This window comes from Ovis aries, chromosome 8, assembly GCF_016772045.2.
Source record: "Ovis aries strain OAR_USU_Benz2616 breed Rambouillet chromosome 8, ARS-UI_Ramb_v3.0, whole genome shotgun sequence".
Lineage (NCBI taxonomy): Eukaryota > Metazoa > Chordata > Mammalia > Artiodactyla > Bovidae > Ovis > Ovis aries.
In genome coordinates, this window is record NC_056061.1 from 27,746,287 (window position 1) to 27,766,328 (window position 20,042).

General features: G+C 40.6%; 1 protein-coding gene across 4 annotated transcripts in view; it reads right to left on the bottom strand.

Moving 5' to 3' along the window:
* The window catches only part of FIG4 (FIG4 phosphoinositide 5-phosphatase), a 179,017-nt gene that overhangs the window by 61,331 nt on the left and 97,644 nt on the right, over window positions 1-20,042 (bottom strand). For all 4 annotated transcript variants that reach the window (XM_042253324.2, XM_042253325.2, XM_060419504.1 and 1 more), the window contains 3 exons: window positions 16,585-16,723; window positions 4,802-4,860; window positions 881-1,028 (listed from right to left, as the gene is read on the bottom strand). In XM_042253324.2, the coding sequence (XP_042109258.1) occupies window positions 881-1,028; window positions 4,802-4,860; window positions 16,585-16,723 (346 nt within the window). The remainder of the gene's footprint in view (window positions 1-880; window positions 1,029-4,801; window positions 4,861-16,584; window positions 16,724-20,042) is intronic.

The window sequence follows — 20,042 nt, forward strand, 5'->3', positions numbered from 1 at the left end:
CAGGGGCTACCTTACTATTACTGCTGAAGCCAGACGAAACTCCTTAATAGATGCCAGAGAAGCAATGGTTACATGATTTATGCAGATAAGACTCATAACTTCTGGCAAGGATACTGCTCCAAGCATGTGACTCAATATTACATTTTTTGAAGGAAAAGAAAGTAATATTGAATCTGACTCAAAATGCCTACTTAACAGTTTGAAAATGTTCCATTCAAATGTAAGTTTAATTTTTCTTTCTTTTTGAACTACTCAGTTGATCCTCATGATTTATGGATGACATATTTGAGAATTTGCTACTCACTAAAATTTATGTATAACCCAAAGGAAAATGACGATAACCTCACAGTTAAAACTGCTAAACTTTAGCAAGTATAACTGAAAATCAAGCAAGTAAAAATTCCAAACTTTCTATCTGAAATCAAAGCAAAATGTAGAGTAACTTCTAGGAAACAAACCATGAAATATGTTTCACCATGTACTATATTAAGTTTAGGCACACATATATCACATTTGAAGAAAATGTGAAACAAAGGGTAAATACAAGACTGCAAACTTTAGTATAAAACATAATGATCAAAACTGATTATCTGAGCCTAATTTTCTTAATCTAGACCCATCATTTTCCTAAAAGGCCCCACTAAAGTCCAAAAGAGACAGAAAAATGAAGTATGTTCAAAGGTGACAGACCAGGATGGAGAGCTGCCCAACATTAGAAGGACTGCCTCCTGAGTAACGGGCTCCCAATTGCAGAAGGAATTTCAGAGGTTGGACAACCGCCTGCAGCAGCCATGCAGAAGAGTAAAGGAAGGCATAGCTAAACAAACTAGGAAAACCACAGTTCCCCAGTGCTTCCAGTTTCAGAGAATTCACAACATACCGTGCTGAACTCGTCATAGCCAAGCAAAAGGTGTCATCAAAGCTACTCAGCTCATATGGTCGAAAGAACTCATTGTGGATGTCAATCTCCTCTTCGTATTTGTGAAATTTCTTCACTACTAACTTCTTTAAGTTCGCAGCACAGATAACTAGGAGAGATACCGCCTGTTACTCTTAAAAGTCTTCAGATTACATCTTATAAACATTTCTGTCATGTCAACTGTGTTCACAGAGAGTACACTGAACGAGGCTCAGATCGTGTCTCTGGCACTTACGCGCTTGGGACCGGAACCAGACATGTGCACAGAACATGCATGGCAAAGCTGAGCAAGACAATCGCTAAGGAGGCAGAGGCCTCTGGAAGCTGGGGTGGGAGTGGGGAATTATTTAAGAAATCAAATCACTCAATCCTTTAAATTCCTTTTTTCTCTTAAATAAACACCTACTGCCATAGAGATAAAAATTCTGCAGCTATTTTATTAAATTTTCCATTATATTTCAAATCCTCTTTATTACGGGCAACATTAGGTTGTTACATTCCTATCTTTTTACCCAGAACAACTGAATCTTCTTCAGTTCAGTTCAGTCGCTCAGTCGTGTCTGCCTCTTTACGACCCCATGAATCGCAGCACACCAGGCCTCCCATCACCAGCTCCTGGAGTTCACTCAGACTCACGTCCATCGAGTCAGTGATGCCATCTCATCCTCGGTCATCCCCTTCTCCTCCTGCTCCCAATCCCTCCCAGCATCAGAGTCTTTTCCAATGAGTCAACTCTTCGCATGAGGTGGCCAAAGTACTGGAGTTTCAGCTTCAGCATCATTCCCTCCAAAGAAATCCCAGGGCTGATCTCCTTCAGAATGGACTGGTTGGATCTCCTTGCAGTCCAAGGGACTCCCAAGAGTCTTCCCCAACACCACAGTTCAAAAGCATCAATTCTTCGGCACTCAGCTCTCTTCACAGTCCAACTCTCACATCCATACATGACCACTGGAAAAATCATAGCTTTGACTAGACGGACCTTTGTTGGCAAAGTAATGTCTCTGCTTTTCAATATACTGTCTAGGTTGGTCATAACTTCCCTTCCAAGGAGTAAGCGTCTTTTAATTTCATGGCTGCAATCACCATCTGCAGTTATTTTGGAGCCCCCCAAAATAAAGTCTGACACTGTTTCCACTATTTCCCCATCTATTTCCCAAGAAGTGATGGGACCTGATGCCATGATCTTCATTTTCTGAATGTTGAGCTTTAAGCCAACTTTTTCACTCTCCTCTTTCACTTTCATCAAGAGGCTTTTGAGTTCCTCTTCACTTTCTGCCATAAGGGTGGTGTCATCTGCATATCTGAGGTTACTGATATTTCTCCCGGCAATCTTGATCCCAGCTTGTGCTTCTTCCAGCCCAGCATTTCTCATGATGTACTCTGCATATAAGTTAAATAAGCAGGGTGATAATATACAGCCTTGATGTACTCCTTTTCCTATTTGGAACCAGTCTGTTGTTCCATGTCCAGTTCTTACTGTTGCTTCCTGATCTGCAGATAGGTTTCTCAAGAGGCAGGTCAGGTGGTCTGGTATTCCCATCTCTTGAAGAATTTTCCACAGTTTATTGTGATCCACATAGTCAAAGGCTTTGGCATAGTCAATAAAGCAGAAATAGATGTTTTTCTGGAACTCTCTTGCTTTTCCATGATCCAGCGGATGTTGGCAATTTGATCTCTGGTTCCTCTGCCTTTTCTAAAACCAGCTTGAACATCTGGAAGTTCATAGTTCACGTATTGCTAAAGCCTGGCTTGGAGAATTTTGAACATTACTTTACTACCATGTGAGGTGAGTGCAATTGTGCGATAGTTTGAGCATTCTTTGGCATTGCCTTTCTTTGGGATTGGAATGAAAACTGACCTTTTCCAGTCCTGTGGCCACTGCTGAGTTTTCCAAATTTGCTGGCATATTGAGTGCAGCACTTTCACAGCATCATCTTTCAGGATTTGAAATAGCTCAACTGGAATTCCATCACCTCCACTAGCTTTGTTTGTAGTCATGCTTTCTAAGGCCACTTGACTTCATATTCCAGGATGTCTGGCTCTAGATGAGTGATCACCACCATCGTGATTATCTGGGTCATGAAGATCTTTTTTGTTCAGTTCTTCTGTGTATTCTCGCCACCTCTTCTTAATATCTTCTGCTTCTGTTAGGTCCATACCATTTCTGTCATTTATTGAGCCCATCTTTGCATGAAATGTTCCCTTGGTGTCTCTAATTTTCTTGAAGAGGTCTCTAGTCTTTCCCATTCTGTTGTTTTCCTCTGTTTCTTTGCATTGATCACTGAGGAAGGCTTTCTTATCTCTTCTTGCTATTCTTTGGAACTCTGCATTCAGATGCTTATATCTTTCCTTTTCTCCTTTGCTTTTCGCTTCTCTTCTTTTCACAGCTATTTGTAAGGCCTCCTCAGACAGCCATTTTGCTTTTTTGCATTTCTTTTCCATGGGGATGGTCTTGATCCCTGTCTCCTGGACAATGTCACGAACCTCCGTCCATAGTTCATCAGGCACTCTATCTATCAGATCTAGTCCTTTAAATCTATTTCTCACTTCCACTGTATAATCATAATGGATTTGATTTAGGTCATACCTGAATGGTCTAGTGGTTTTCCCTACTTTCTTCAATTTAAGTCTGAATTTGGCAATAAGGAGTTCATGATCTGAGCCACAGTCAGCTTCTGGTCTTGTTTTTGTTGACTGTATAGAGCTTCTCCATCTTTGGCTGCAAAGAATAGAATCAATCTGATTTCGGTGTTGACCATCTGGTGATGTCTATGTGTAGAGTCTTCTCTTGTGTTGTTGGAAGATGGTGTTTGCTATGACCAGTGCATTTTCCTGGCAAATCTCTATTGGTCTTTGCCCTGCTTCATTCCGCATTCCAAGGCCAAATTTGCCTGTTACTCCAGGTGTTTCTTGACTTCCTACTTTTGCATTCCAGTCCCCTATAATGAAAAGGACATCTTTATTGGGTGTTAGTTCTAAAAGCTCTTGTAGGTCTTCATAGAACCATTCAACTTCAGCTTCTTCAGCGTTACTGGTTAGACTTGGATTACCATGCAGTATGATTTATGATTTTGCCCAGAATTTCAAGGTTAACAAATGCTTTTTAAAAGCTAATTAATAATTTGTGAAGAACTCATTTGCAAACTTCTTACTTTATGGCCTGCACCATACCATCCAAAAACAGGATGGTCAAATGTGATTAGATGGAATCTTCACCTGGAGTGTTCCAGATTGGCAATAGATTGTCGCATCCTTTCACAATTGAGAAAACTGGCTTGTCCATGGTTGAAGAATCAATAATAGAATCAAGAATAAACTCCATTTCAAACTGATCAATTATTTAAACTTGGAAACATTGTTCTAATATGTTAAAATACATCTGAAGGTATTCTTTGAATGTAAAAACTTTCCTGCCTTTCTGAGAAATTAATATATAATTTAATCTTCAGTGACTAAAATATAGTTTTATACATACATCTGTACCTTTTTTCACTGCTTAGATATAGGGAGAGTTTTTATTTCTCCTTGTGAATGGGTCCTCACTTCCTCCCCATTCCCCCCAAATACGTAGGAATAGACTAAGTACTAATTTTAAATGATGAAATAATGTATCCACTAAACATCTGAGTGACATACCTGATAACTGGTAAGACACAATACAAGGTATTGGCCTATTTAGACAAAAGAAGTATAATACAATCTCTACCCTTTAAAAAAAGCTAAGATGTCATAATTTCCTATCTATTATAACAGCAACATAACACTGAATAGTCATTCATTTCTTTCTAATAAAATGTTATATGAAATGAATGCTTCAAGATCATTTAATAATAATTTCCAGATAGTCTGGCATAAAAACTAAAGGAGAAACAGCATACGTACCCTCATCATAAGGCAGTGGTAAATGTTTTATTACCTCTGGTGTCCACCAGTAAGTGTAACTATTAAAAAAAAAAAAAAGATTAAAATGGGCCAAATGTAAATGTTGGTTTTCTACAATTCACTAGATAAAATGTGTTATCTAGACAAACGAACTATGGTGGGGGGTGGTTAGTACTGGGATAACAGGAACGGCTCCTAAAGTTTTGCTTGAGACTGAAGTTACGCTTAGAGCAGTGCTTCTCAAAGGCAGCATACACATGAATCACTTGAAAATCCCGTTAAAAGGCAGATTCTGATTCAGTAGGTGGGGCCTGAGATTCTGCATTTAAGACAAGCTCCTGGTGATATCAAAGGGGCTGGTCCTCAGACTACTTTTTGAATAGCAAGGCTTTAAAGCCTGGGGAAAAAAAAAAAAGACAACAACAGAAAAGGGATAAGTCTGCTGCTTACAAAGAATTCATTCAGTCTTTCACCATTTATTAAGCACTTACTGTGTGTCAAACACTGTTCTACACTTCAGAAATGCCATTTTGAAAATAAAGAGAAAGCAGAGCTACAGTATTGTTCTTGTCTTTACCAGCACAGCTTCATGCTGGAAAGAGAAATACACAAGATAAGAGGGAACTGTGCACAGCCCAAGAGGCGGAAGGAGACAGCAGAGCATCTCTGGGAGCACTCAGGTGTCCTGGTAGAGCTGCGCTCAATACTCTTCTTAAAGAGCAGAACTGACACTGGAAATGGGCAAATGAAGTCTTGATGTTCAAAAGCAAGAGGGTGAAAGACTCCAAAAACTATGCAGCAATGAGTATGATGTCAATGCAGGGAAGATAACAAATCAAGTATTTACTAGAGATGGGAGTAACCTAAGATGACCAGTGACTTCTATAAATCCACATCTATTCATAGAAACAAGCCACACCAGGCTATTCTCATTTCCTTTTCTAAAAAAATCAGATTATCAGATCAAAGGAATGAAAAAGACATGGGCTAACTCATTTAAGAGGGTGTAAGAGTCTGATGCTGGGAGGGATTGGGGGCAGGAGGAGAAGGGGACGACAGAGGATGAGATGGCTGGATGGCATCACTGACTGGATGGACGTGAGTCTGAGTGAACTCCAGGAGATGGTGATGGACAGGGAGGCGTGCCGTGCTGTGATTCATGGGGTCGCAAAGAGTCGGACACGACTGAGCGACTGAATTGAACTGAACTGATGTGCGTTAGAGCGGAGAAGGCGATGGCACTCTTGCCTTGAAAATCCCATGGACGGAGGAGCCTGGAAGGCTGCAGTCCATGGGGGTCACGAAAAGTCGGACACGACTGAGCGACTTCACTTTCACTTTTTACTTTCATGCATTAGAGAAGGAAATGGCAACCCACTCCAGTGTTCTTGCCTGGAGAATCCCAGGGACGGGGGAGCCTGGTAGGCTGCCGTCTATGGGGTCGCACAGAGTCGGACACGACTGAAGCGACTTAGCAGCAGCAGCAGCGTGTGTGTTAGAGAGAGAAAGAACTCACCCACGAGCAAGCACAGGCATAGATTCTAATGACGACAGATAGAACTGGCAGAGGAGGAAAGCAGAGAAGGTATCAGTGCACACATAAATAAATTACTAAAAAACGGTTACTTAGGAAAAAGAAGAAAACATTATAAAGGACATGTTTTAACTCAGAATGCACCATGTGGAGAAAAAGAATTAAAAGCAAATTAAGAGATCAGGCCATAAATATTTTGAAAATATTACTAAACTGTATCCTTATGCAAAATAAAGCTTAACAATACTTTTCAAAAAAGCTAGAGTCATCAAGACAGTATTGTACTGGCACAAAAATGGAAATAGAGACCAATGGAACAAGATAGAAAGCCCAGAAATAAACCCACACACCTATGGGCACCTTATCTTGGACAATAGAGGCAAACAATGGGAAAGAGACAATCTCTTCAATAAGTGGTGCTAGGAGAACTGGACAGCTATGTTAAAAGAATGAAATTTGAACACTTCCTAATACCATACACAAAGATAAACTCAAAATGGATTAACAACCTAAATGTAAGACCAGAAATTATAAAACTCTTAGAGGAGAACATAGGCAGAACACTGTATAACATAAATAACAGCAAGATCCTCTATGACCCACTTCCCAGAGTAATGAAAATAAAAATAAACAGGTGGGACCTAATTTAATTTAAAAGCTTTTGCACAGCAAAGGAAACTATAAACAAGGTGAAAAGACAACCTTCAGAATGTAAGAAAATAATAGCACTGAAACAACTAACAAATGATTAATTTCCAAAATATACAAACAGCTCATAAAACTCAATACCAGAAAAACAGCCCAATCAAAAAGTGGGCAAGTATGGAAGATGGTATGGAGATTCCTTAAAAAACTAGGAATAAAACCACCACATGACCCAGCAATCCTACTACTGGGCATATACCTTGAGGAAATCAAAATTGAAAAAGACACAAATACCCCAGTGTTCACTGCAGCACACTCACGACAGCTAGAACATGGAAGCAACCTGCATGTCCACTGCCAGATGAATGGATCAAGGAGCTGTGGTACATGTATACAGTGGGTTACTCAGCTATAAAGAGGAATGCGTTTGAGTCAGTTCTAATCAGGTGGGTGAACCTAGAGTCTATGATACAGAGTGAAGTAAGTCAGAAAGAGAAAGATAAATATTGTAACCCACTCCAGTACTCTTGCCTGGAGAATCCCATGGACGGAGGAGCCTGGTAGGCTGCAGTCCATGGGGTCGCCAAGAGTCGGACACGACTGAGCGACTTCACTTTCACTTTTCACTTTCACCTATTGGAGAAGGAAATGGCAACCCACTCCAGTGTTCTTGCTGGAGAATCCCAGGGACGGGGGAGCCTGGTGGGCTGCCGTCTATGGGGTCGCACGGAGTCGGACACGACTGAAGTGACTTAGCAGCAGCAGCAGCGATGCACATACATGGAATCTAGAAAGATGGTACTGATATGTTTATTTGCAAATCAGCAGTGGAGAAACAGATATAGAAAATAAATGTAAGGACATGGCTTGGCGGGGAGGAAGAAGAGGGTGAGATGTATGGAGAGTAACATGGAAACTTACATTACCATACGTAAAACAGATAGTCAGTTTTGCTGTATGACTCAGGTAACTCAAATAGGGACTCAGTATCAGCCTAGAGGGGTGGAAAGGGGAGAGAATGGGAGGGAGGTTCAAAAAGGAGGGGACATAGGTATACCTATGGCTGATTCATGTTGATATTTGGCAGAAAACAGCAAAATTCTGTAAAGCAGTTTCCTTCAATTAAAAATAATTTTTTTTTAAAAGTGGGCAAAAGACTTAAACAGACATTTCTCCAAAGAAGATACACAGATTACTAACGTGCTAGGTCACTTCAGTTGTGTCCAACTCTTTGTGACCCTATGGACTGTAGGCTGCCAGGCTCACCTGTCCATGTGATTCTCTAGGCAAGAATACTGAAGTGGGTTGCCATGCCCTTCTCCAGGGAATCTTCCTGACCCAGGAATTGAACCCGTGTCTCTTAGATGACTAATAAACACATGAAAAGATGCTCAACATTGCTCATTATTCAGTTCAGTTCAGTCGCTCAGTCATGTCCGACTCTTTGCGACCCCATGAATCACAGCACGCCAGGCCTCCCTGTCCATCACCAATTCCCGGAGTTCACTCAGACTCACGTCCATCGAGTCAGTGATGCCATCCAGCTATCTCATCCTCTGTCGTCCCCTTCTTAATGCAAATCAAACTGCAATGAGATATCACCTCACACCAGTCTGAATGGCCATCATCAAAAATCCACAAACAATAAATACTGGAGAGGGTGTGAAGAAAAGGGAACCCTCTTGTACTGTTGGTGGGAATGCAGACTAATACAACCACTATGAAAGACAGTACGGAGATTCCTTTAAAAACGAGAAATAAAACTACTATATGACCCAGCATACTATATGATCCCCACTACTAGCCATATACCCTGAGGAACCCAAAACTGAAAAAGACACATGTACCCCAGTGTTCACTGCAGCACTATTTACAATAGCTAGGACATGGAAGCAACCTAGATGTCCATCAACAGATGAATGGATAAAGAATTTGTGGTACACAGATATAGCGGAATGTTAGCCATAAAAAGGAATGCATTTCAGTCAGTTCTAATGAAGTGGATGAAGCTAGAGCGTATTATACGGAGTGAAGTAAGTTAGAAAAAAAATATTGTGTATTAACATCTATGTATGGAATCTACGAAGATGGTACTGATGAACCTACTTGCAGAGCAGCCGTGGAGATGGAGACATAAAAGAAAAGCTTTATGGACACGGGCTGTGGGGAGGAAGGAGAGGGTGGAATGAATGGAGAAAGTAGCGTGGAAACATATACACTACTACCATTTGTAAAACAGATGACCAATAGGAATTTGCTATATGATCCAAGGAGCTCAAACCGGGACTCTGTGGCAACCTAGAGGGGTGGGAAGGGGTGGGAGGTTCAAGGGGGGTTCAAGAGGGAGGAGACATATGTATACCTATGGCTGATTCATGTTGACATATGGCACAAATCAGCACAATATTGTAAAGAAGTTATCCTTCAATTAAAAGTAAATAATTTTTTTAGAAGTCCATCTCTTCTAAGTGGGTCTCAGAAGGAAAGAAGCCCAAAGAAATACCTGCTCTGGGGAAGCTGGGCTGAGATGGATGGAGGAGGAGAGCATCTGAGAAGACTGAGCCCAGGACTGGGAGGCATCACCTCCCCAGCCAGCACAATCACCCAGGGGAAGAGCCCCTGTGCCGGGACAGAAGTCTGCTTCCGGACCAGGTATCAGAGGACAGGCGATGGCAGGTGCATGCCACTTCCGCCTCTGCATAAACACCTAGTAAGTCAGCTTCTTTTCTCTTTTTCACTCTCCAGTATTAAGAGTGTTCAATTCCACTGGCTCACACAGAAAGGTTAGGAAGATTTTAAAAGGCTCTTTAACTCCACTAGTAAACTTGGGAGCTCTCTGAAATAACATATATGGATCTGAGCAAAGCAACTGATATATGTGAACAAGACAGAGACATGTGGGCAGGATGATAGGACAGTCAAGTGTTGACAGCATGGTTAGTTACAGCTGTTGAAATGATTCCAACCAAAAATCACATAACAGTGTCAAGGCAGCGGGAGTTGTTGGGTAGTATCCCACAGGGCTCTGCTGTCTACCCTATTCTGTTTAAGGACTCACCCTATTTCAACAAGGACTTACATTAGGATCAAGATAGCCAACTGATTAATTCTGAAGAAGCTACAAAACTAGAGGAAATAGCTAATAAATAGCATATGTGTTTACGTATTTTTTCTGGAAGCAGGCAAAGCATATACAGGCAAGACAAGATGGCAGAGATAAGGCATGGCAATCAGTTCAGTTCAGTTCAGTTCAGTCGCTCAGTCATGTCCGACTCTTTGCAACCCCATGAATCACAGCACGCCAGGCCTCCCTGTCCATCACCATCTCCCAGAGTTTACTCAAACTCACATCCATCGAGTCAGTGATGCCATCTAGCCATCTCATCCTCTGTCGTCCCCTTTTCCTCCTGCTCCCAATCCCTCCCAGCATCAGAGTCTTTTCCAATGAGTCAGCTCTTCACATGAGGTGGCCAAAGTACTGGAGCTTCAGCTTTAGCATCATTCCTTCCAAAGAACACCCAGGGCTGATCTCCTTTAGAATGAACTGGTTGGATCTCCATGGGACTGATCTCCCTCCAGTCCAAGAGACTCTCAAGAGTCATCTCCAACACCACAGTTCAAAAGCATCAATTCTTCGGCACTCAGCTTTCTTCATAGTCCAACTCTCACATCCATACATGACCACTGGAAAAACCATAGCCTTGACTAGATGGACCTTTGTTGGCAAAGTAATGTCTCTGCTTTTCAATATGCTATCTAGGTTGGTCATAACTTTTCTTCCAAGGAGTAAGCGTCTTTTAATTTCATGGCTGCAATCACCATCTCCAGTGATTTTGGAGCCCCAAAAAAAAAAAGTCTGACACTGTTTCCACTGTTTCCCCATCTATTTCGCATGAAGTGATGGCACCAGATGCTATGATCTTAGTTTTCTGAATGTTGAGGTTTAAGCCAACTTTTTCACTCTCCTCTTTCACTTTCATCAAGAGGCTCTTTAGTTCCTCTTCACTTTCTGCTTTAAGGGTGATAGGGCATGTTAAAAAGACTTGGGAGTTCCAGTGGATAGGAAGCCCAGAGAATTAACATTACAATAGCATTACTGCAAACAGTCAATGTAACTTTGTACTTCATGATTAAAAAAAAAAAAAAAAAAAAACAGATTACCCAGGACAAGGGGAATGATGGTACCAATGGTCCCACAACACTTGGCACAAATTAGACCAAAGTCGGACTACTATTGGACCCAGGTTTGAATTCCACAGTTTAAAAAGAGCACTGACATAAACTGGAATACAGAAGAAAGCCTTCTGAATGCTAAACAGACTTAAAACCACAGTACAGGAGAAACTGTTAAGAAAGTGGAGGTATTTAACCTGGAGAAGAAGAGACTTTGAGAATGTATGAACCTGTCTTCAAATATTTAAAAAGTGAATGAGAAAACTGTGTTCTTAAGGTCTCAGGGGGTTAAACTAAGATTAGTAGGTAAAGTTACAGACAAACGGATCTCAGCATGGTATGAGAAAGAATGATGTGAGTGAACTGTCCGAAAACGACTACCTCTCAACCTGGTTGACAAACCAATGCCAGTCAAGCACAGTACAGCTGAGCCCCACCTGGGAAGACACAGAGGGAACTCATATATTAGACAAGATAGTGCCAGGAAATCTCCCAACTCTGAGTCAAAGAGACAAATAATGTATAATGCCTAAAAATACCCTGGTGACTTTATTAACACTGATTCAAAAATAGCATCTGAGATGATATATGACATATTAATCTATTTCAGACTTCCCTGGTGGCTCAGATGGTAAAGCATCTGACTACAATGCAGGACACCCAGGTTCGATGCCTGGGGTGGGAAGATCCTCTGGAGAAGGAAATGGCAACCCACTCCAGTACTATTCAGAACAAAGCTTCAATCAGCAGTTTTGAACAGATTCATAAACATGGGATTTTGAGTCACAAAAGTAGTTATCTCAAGAGAACTGGTTTGGATGAATTCCAGGCAAAGCTAGTTTATCCCCTCTTCCCTTATCATTTTATAAAAATACTGTTTCAGAATAAATCACTGGTAAACAGTGTAAAATACAGATGGTCACAAAGTTTGGAAACACAGACAAATATATAATAAAGTATTCACTAATAGTATGTTATAAAATAGATCTTAATCATCTGAATAACCACGATAGTATGGTCACTCACCTAGAGCCAGACATCACAGCATGTGAAGTCAAGTGGGCCTTAGGAAGCATTACTATGGACAAAGCTAGTAGAGGTGATGGAATTCCAGTTGAGTTATATCAAATCCTAAAAGATGATGCTGTGAAAGTGCTGCACTCAACATGCCAGCAAATATGGAAAACTAAGCAATGGTCACAAGACTGGAAAAGGTCAGTTTTCATTCTAATCCCAAAGAAGGGCAACGCCAGAGACTGTTCAAATTACTGTATTATTGCACTCATTTCACATGGTAGCAAGGTAATGTTCAAAATCCTTCAAGTGAGGATTCAATAGTACATGAACCAAGAACTTCCAGACGTACAAGCTGGATTTAGAAAAGGCTGAGGAACCAGAGATCAAATTGTCAACATCTGTGGGATCATAGAAAACTCAAGAGAATTCCAGAAAAACACTACTTCTGCTTTGACTGTGTGGATGACAACAAACTGGAAAATTCTTAAAGAAGTGGGAAAACCAAACCACCTTACCTACCTCCTGAGAAACCTGTGTGCAGGTCAAGAGGCAACAGTTAGAATGGGATATGGAACAATGAACTGGTTCAAAATTGGGAAAGGAGTTCATCAAGGCTGTATATTGTCACACTGCTCATTTAACTTGTATACAGAATACACCATGTGAAATGCTGGACTGGATGAATCACAAGCTGCAATCAAGATTTCTGGGAGAAATATCAACAACCTCAGATATGCAGATGATACCACCCTAATGGCAGAAAGTGAAGAGGAACTCAAGAGCCTCTTGATGAAGGTGAAAGAGGAGAGTGAAAAGGCTAGCTTAAAACTCAACATTCAAAAAACTAAAATCATGGCATCTGGTCCCATCCCATCACTTCATGGCAAATAGATGAGGAGAAAATGGAAATAGTGGCAGAGTTTATTTTCCTGAGCTCCAAAATCACTGCAAACAGTGACTGCAGCCGTGAAATTAAAAGATGCTCGCTCCTTGGAAGAAAGCTATGACAAACCTAGTCAGCATATTAAAAAGCAGAGACATCACTTTGCCGACTAAAGTCTGTATTGTCAAAGCTATGTTTTTCTTTTTTTTCCAGCAGTAATGTACAGATGTGAGAACTGGACCATAAAGAAGGCTGAGCACCGAAGAATTGATGGTTTTGAACTGTGGTGCTGGAGAAGGTTCTTGAGAGTCCCTTGGACAACAAAGAGATTAAACCAGCCAATCCTAAAGGCATTCAACCCTGAATACTCCATTGGAAGGACTGATACTGAAGCTCCAATACCTTGGCTACCTGATGCAAAGAGCCGACTCACTGGAAAAGACCCTGATTCTGGGAAAGATCGAGGGCAGGAAGAGAAGGGACTACAGAGGATTAGATGGTTGGATGGCATCACTGACTCAATGGACATGAATTTGAGTAAACTCTGGGAGATAGTGAAGGGCAAGAAGCCTGGCGTGCTGCAGTCCATGGGATCACAAAGAGCTGCACATGATTTAGGGAATGAACAACAAAAAATAAGTGATAAAATAATATTATCTAAGTTTCCAGACTTAATGGTCATTCTGTATGATTTTTAACAAATATTACAACTAAGAAATGTAGTCGTTTTAAAGAACAATAACAATACTAATATCTGTTGGACTACTTACTGTGTGCTAAGGATTTATATGATCTCATCTGATTCTCAGAAAAACCTACAGGTCAGACACTATCACTATCTCTATTTTACTGATGTGGAAACTGAGAATTGGACCGGTTATATGTCTTGCTTCCGGTCAGACAGGTATTAACTGCAGGCAGTCCCTCCAGAGCTTGGGGGCTTTCAGACTGTGTGGATCATGTGTCAGACCCAATAGGAAGTACTTCCCATTCATATTTTATTTAATCCTTAAAGTGACCTGTGAGGTGTGTGTAGTCATTTCCTTTCTATAGTTGGGAAAACAAGATTTCCAGAGGTTTAGAAACACGTCTAAGGTCACACACCTGCAGAAAATCCAACTCAGCTCTACCCTAGCATCCATGCTCCAGTCTGGTTATTGCCTCTGGCTAATTCTTCTGAGAATCAGCATACGGATTTAACCGTCACCAAAATAACTAGTATCGGGTGACTGGAAAGGCCAAAATAAAGTACTGAAATTTATCCTAGTCTTTATTAGTATCAGTTGTTGGTGCCAAAAATCAATTTTTGGAATTTTCACATTCTAGAGAAAAACGAAACAAGGAGACCAAGTCAATTTTGAGAGCCACAGTACCTACTTTGATAAAAGTTTATTCTCAGTGGGAGGTGTTTAGTTCATTCACTTACTGTGCTGTCTAATCGGGTGCATAACCTCAGTCAAGACACATTTTCTCTGCAACTTAGTTTCCTTTTTTTAATTTTAAAAATGGGAATGTAACATCAGCTTCCTTTTATTTCCACAAATAAGCACCAACACTGCCTGCCTCAGTTATGTAACTCTAGGTTTAACTTATGCTTGTAATTTACTAGCTAATTTCAGCAACAGAAAATCGAATTTTGCTTGTTCCCGGAGTTGTATCTTAATAGCTTCAATACTTTAAGGTAATATAAAGTTTCAGAAAATCAACCATATTTACCCATAGTTAATTGCATCAACGAAGCTAAATATAGGTATTTACACTTATCTCTCATCAAATAAACATAATTAGCTCCAGATTTTTTTGTCAGCAAAAATTCATGGCAATCATTTATTAATATAGTAGAAAAATCAGCACTACTTCATTTATAGGGAAAGTAAGGTCAAGCATTAAGCTGGTTATTCCAAGAAAATGTACTCAAAGGAACAAAACTGAGAAACATATAAACTCTGACATTTTCTTAATGTTTGAAATGTTCCTGAAGTAATAGAGAATTTGGTAACATCTGTAACATTAGCACTTGCTAATTCACCAGTTGTTTGTGGTCTGTCCACACAATTCACACAGACCGGCAATGAACCCTGTAGTGTTTGTGAGACACTGTTGAACAAAATGAGGGCTAGATCACATGGATGCTGTGAGAGGAGAGCCTTAGGAACAGACTTGACATCACAGGGCTCTGAGCAGAAGGGACCAGGCTCAAGTCTCATATGTGAAAAATGTTGCCCATTATTACAACATGACTCTTCAATTAACAATGCTAAAGAGTCCTCTCATTAAGCCCTTACAATGACTCTGTAATGTGTGTCCTGTCATTTACATTGTGCAGGGGAGGGAAATGAGACTTAGAGGGGTTAAATAACTAGTCCAAGGTCACAGGGCTGCAGAGACACCAACTCAAGTCCCCTGACCCTGCGGCCTGTGCTACACAGGGAGTCTTGTCCAATCCTCAGGAAAACAGTTCATTTATTTGGGGACTGCTGCTGCTACTGAGTCACTTCAGTCATGTCCAACTCTGTGCGACCCCATAGACGGCAGCCCACCAGGCTCCCCCGTCCCTGGGATTCTCCAGCAAGAACACTGGAGTGGGTTGCCATTTCCTTCTCCAATGCATGAAAGTGAAAAGTGAAAGTGAAGTCACTCAGTCGTGTCTGACTCTTTGTGACCCCATGGACTGCAGCCTTCCAGGCTCCTCCGTCCATGGGATTCTCCAGGCAAGAACACTGGAGTGGGGTGCCGTCGCCTTCTCCGTATTTGGGGACTACTGCTACCAATTTAACTGTCATCATAATAGCCCATACAGTGAATGACTCAAGAAGGCCCAGACTGAGCAACAGGGCTGGCTCTAGAGTCTTGTCCTCCCTGGTGTCACCAAGAGTTCCCTGTGCTTCCTGGAGGAAAGAACATTGGAATTCCAAAGTGAGGCTGCCTAGACACCACACTTAAAAACCAAAGACGATTCCTTACATGTTAAGGGTTCTTTATCACCCCACATTTGTAGGAAGCCCTCAAAAGTTATGTTACTGGTTGCTCCAGTGGAGCTTCAACTTAACAGTTCAGTGATAAAGCTCTGAAACTTTGTATCTTATGAAAACACAAAACAACTGCATTTGTTAATGACAATTTCCCAGTGTTGAAGCTGAAACTCCAATACTTTGGCCACCTGATGCGAAGAGCATTTGAAAAGACCCTGATGCTAGGAAAGATTGAGGGCAAAAGGAAAAGGGGACGATGGAGGATGAGATGGTTGGATGGCATCACCGACTCAGTGGACATGAGTTTGGGTGGACTCCAGGAATTGGTGATGGACAGGGAGGCCTGGTGTGCTGCAGCTCATGGGGTCGCAAAGAGTCTGACACGACTGAGCGACTGAACTGAATTATCAGGACATCAACAATACTAAATTCCTCCTGGCAAACATGTAGCAAGGCTGACTACTTTAGCCTATATAATCATTTCTCAAAAAGAAAGTTCTCTCATATTCAAAATAACATCAAAGCTGAATTTAACATAGTAGACCAGGAAGAAAAATACCTTCTTCTTGTTGGTAAAAGTCTCATGGTATTTTTATGATGCAAATAAAAATCTGTAGGGAGTTCCCAGAGATGAGGTTTCCCTTCAGTGGGATGGAAAACTCCCAGGAAGAGATTAATGGAATCTTGTCTGTCAGCATCTAAAAAGCAAAAATACATAATTTAGGAACTCTATTACTCACATAAACAACCCAGGGGAATGCTTTCTTAGGAGGATTAAGGGTACATCTGGAATGTCATAGAACACACCTCTGAAAATAATAGCATTTATACTGTAAAGTCATACACAACATCTAAAACACCCACCAAGATTTTGAAAATTAAAATCTTATTTCAAAATGTTTCCTTTTTACTCTATACATCTCATAACATAGAGGATAGTGAACGTAAACTGCTTCTTGAATTTTGAGAGATTCTTAAAAAGTCTTTAAGAACTGCCCTAGTTACCTTAGTGATTGTATTCTTAGAATAAAAACATTCTCACCATTTGTTAGTTTACCTGAAACAAAAAACATCTTCACTTTATGGCAAAGACAGAAGAGAAGTCAGACAAATAAAGCGGCCCAATTTCTACCCATATTCTGTTGCACATCCTTGAACAAGTCAGTTTCCAGGTTTCTGCTTTTAATCCATGAAAAGATACTCTATTTCTTTAGGAGAGACAACGTTTACAACATTTTGTTTCCCCTACAGCTGTGTTTGATAATGAAGGCAGCGTGTGCACACAGGAAACAGCATCACTAACCATTCAACCTCTCCAAAATTACCTTTTCAAAACAGACTACAAACTAATCAAACTGACCACACACACACACACGCACGCTGTCTCTCCTCTTTTTCTCAAATGTATTTTGGTAAAAACGATAAGCACTGAAGTGGTCTCATGAGCCATCCTTCCCGTCCTGCACAGCCCCCTCCCAAGCATCCTTCATTCTTTCCATTCTGGTCTCTGAGCCCTTGTATATTCAAGTTAGGGGCAGACATCCACAATATAAATAATAATCTCTTTCTGAAATTGAGCACAGAACCAAAAAGCCAATAGAAATGACTGCTTTTGAAACAGGATAACATCATCATAAAATCAATTTTCTTCCAACAGCTATAGTGCACACAGAAAAGTCTGAAATTAGCAACACTGTTCTCCTTGGGCTATTTGGTCATTTTGGCAGAAGCAATAAATGAAATCTGGTACATTAAACATGGGTTCCAGTTATATATTTTGACAGGAAGCATTCCATTAAAACAGTGCTCACCTTTTATGCTACAAGTAATATTTGAAAGGGATGTGTTTATATGATGAGTATACTTGGAGCCTTTTTTCCATTTGTTGAGAGAAAACATCAAGTATTAAATGATGCATGCATTACCACCCCAATTTGCACCCTCTTAACACAATATGAAAGTAAACATACTGCTTTTATAGTAATTATATTCTTTATGATTCTTGAGTAGCCTTAATGGCACTTAATAATTCACACTATGCAGTACCTCAAAATATCTTAATTCTATCTAAAGAAGCTTTCCATTTTTCAGCCACGTTTTCAAGGAGTTTCTTTCATCCCTAATTAAACCTAATAGTAGTTCCTTTAATTTTTAGCAAGCATGATAAAATGTAAGATTGAGAAACCTAACCAAATAACAGATATGCCTTCAAAGGATCATAATGGAGACTTCTTGAATGTACTGCTGTTACTTTAGCTTACAATGTATCTGGTATTTACTGTCACCTACTAAGCTTGGAATCTAAGGCCAGCCCTAATGAGCCTCGGAATCTTTTCCTGGTTACTTTTGACTGCAGATGACGTTTTCGCCCCCTGGAAGACAGTAGTACTTTGGACCAAGACAAAAGCTTAAAATAGGTAGGTTCTCTGCAGTTGCAGATAACAAGAGGGCCAAATAACTACATACTTTTATATTCAATTGTGCTTTAAAGGAAAAAGGAATAGGCACCTTTCAAACTCCATCCAAATGGTTAATCGCTAATGCAGGGTATTACAATAGGTCAGGCTGGAAGATAACAGTTCTTTTTAATTAGCCAAAAATGTTTATTTGCAAACTAGAACATTTGTTGACCTAGTATTAAATTAAGTCCACGATAAAGTGGCCTCTGAAATCAGTAATGGAATGGGATGCTATTCGATAAACAGTACTATTTAACCAGGGTGAGGAGCAGACAGTGACTCGAACCACTACCTCCTACCGTATGTTGAAATAAATCCCAACTAAATGTCGGAAGGACAAAGATCAACACCCTAACACAAAAACATGCAATTTTTAAAAATATAAATTTATTTATTTTAAAAGAAATAAATAGTTGGTAAACATTATAAAAACTCAAATTTACTATTATTCAATAAACGATGCAAACTGAAAACAATGCAAACCATTTTCTGCTTATTAAGCTGGCAGTTCAGTTCAGTTGCTCAGTCGTGTCCGACTCTTTGCGACCCCATGAATCGCAGCACACTAGGCCTCCCTATCCATCATCAACTCCCGGAGTTCACTCAGACTCACGTCCATCGAGTCAGTGATGCCATCCAGCCATCTCATCCTCGGTCGTCCCCTTCTCCTCCTGCCCCCAATCCCTCCCAGCATCAGAGTCTTTTCCAATGAGTCAACTCTTCGCACGAGGTGGCCAAAGTATTGGAGTTTCAGCTTTAGCATCATTCCTTCCAAAGAAATCCCAGGGTTGATCTCCTGCAGAATGGACTGGTTGGATCTCCTTGCAGTCCAAGGGACTCTCAAGAGTCTTCCCCAACACCACAGTTCAAAAGCATCAATTTTTCGGTGCTCAGCCTTCTTCACAGTCCAACTCTCACATCCATAATGACCACAGGAAAAACCATAGCCTTGACTAGACGGACCTAAGTCAGCAAAGTAATGTCTCTGCTTTTGAATATACTATCTAGGTGGGTCATAACTTTTCTTCCAAGGAGTAAGCACCTTTTAATTTCATGGCTGCAATCACCATCTGCAGTGATTTTGGAGCCCAGAAAAATAAAATCTGACACTGTTTCCACTGTTTCCCCATCTATTTCCCATGAAGTGATGGGACCGGATGCCATGATCTTCATTTTCTGAATGTTAAGCTTTAAGCCAACTTTTTCACTCTCCACTTTCACTTCCATCAAGAGGCTTTTGAGTTCCTCTTCACTTTCTGCCATAAGGGTGGTGTCATCTGCATATCTGAGGTTATTGATATTTCTCCCGGCAATCTTGATTCCACCTTGTGTTTCTTCCAGTCCAGCGTTTCTCATGATGTACTCTGCATAGAAGTTAAATAAGCAGGGTGATAGTATACAGCCTTGACGTACTTCTTTTCCTATTTGGAACCAGTCTGTTGTTCCATGTCCAGTTCTTACTGTTGCTTCCTGACCTGCATACAAATTTCTCAAGAGGCAGGTCAGGCGATCTGGTATTCCCATCTCTTGAAGAATTTTCCGCAGTTTATTGTGATCC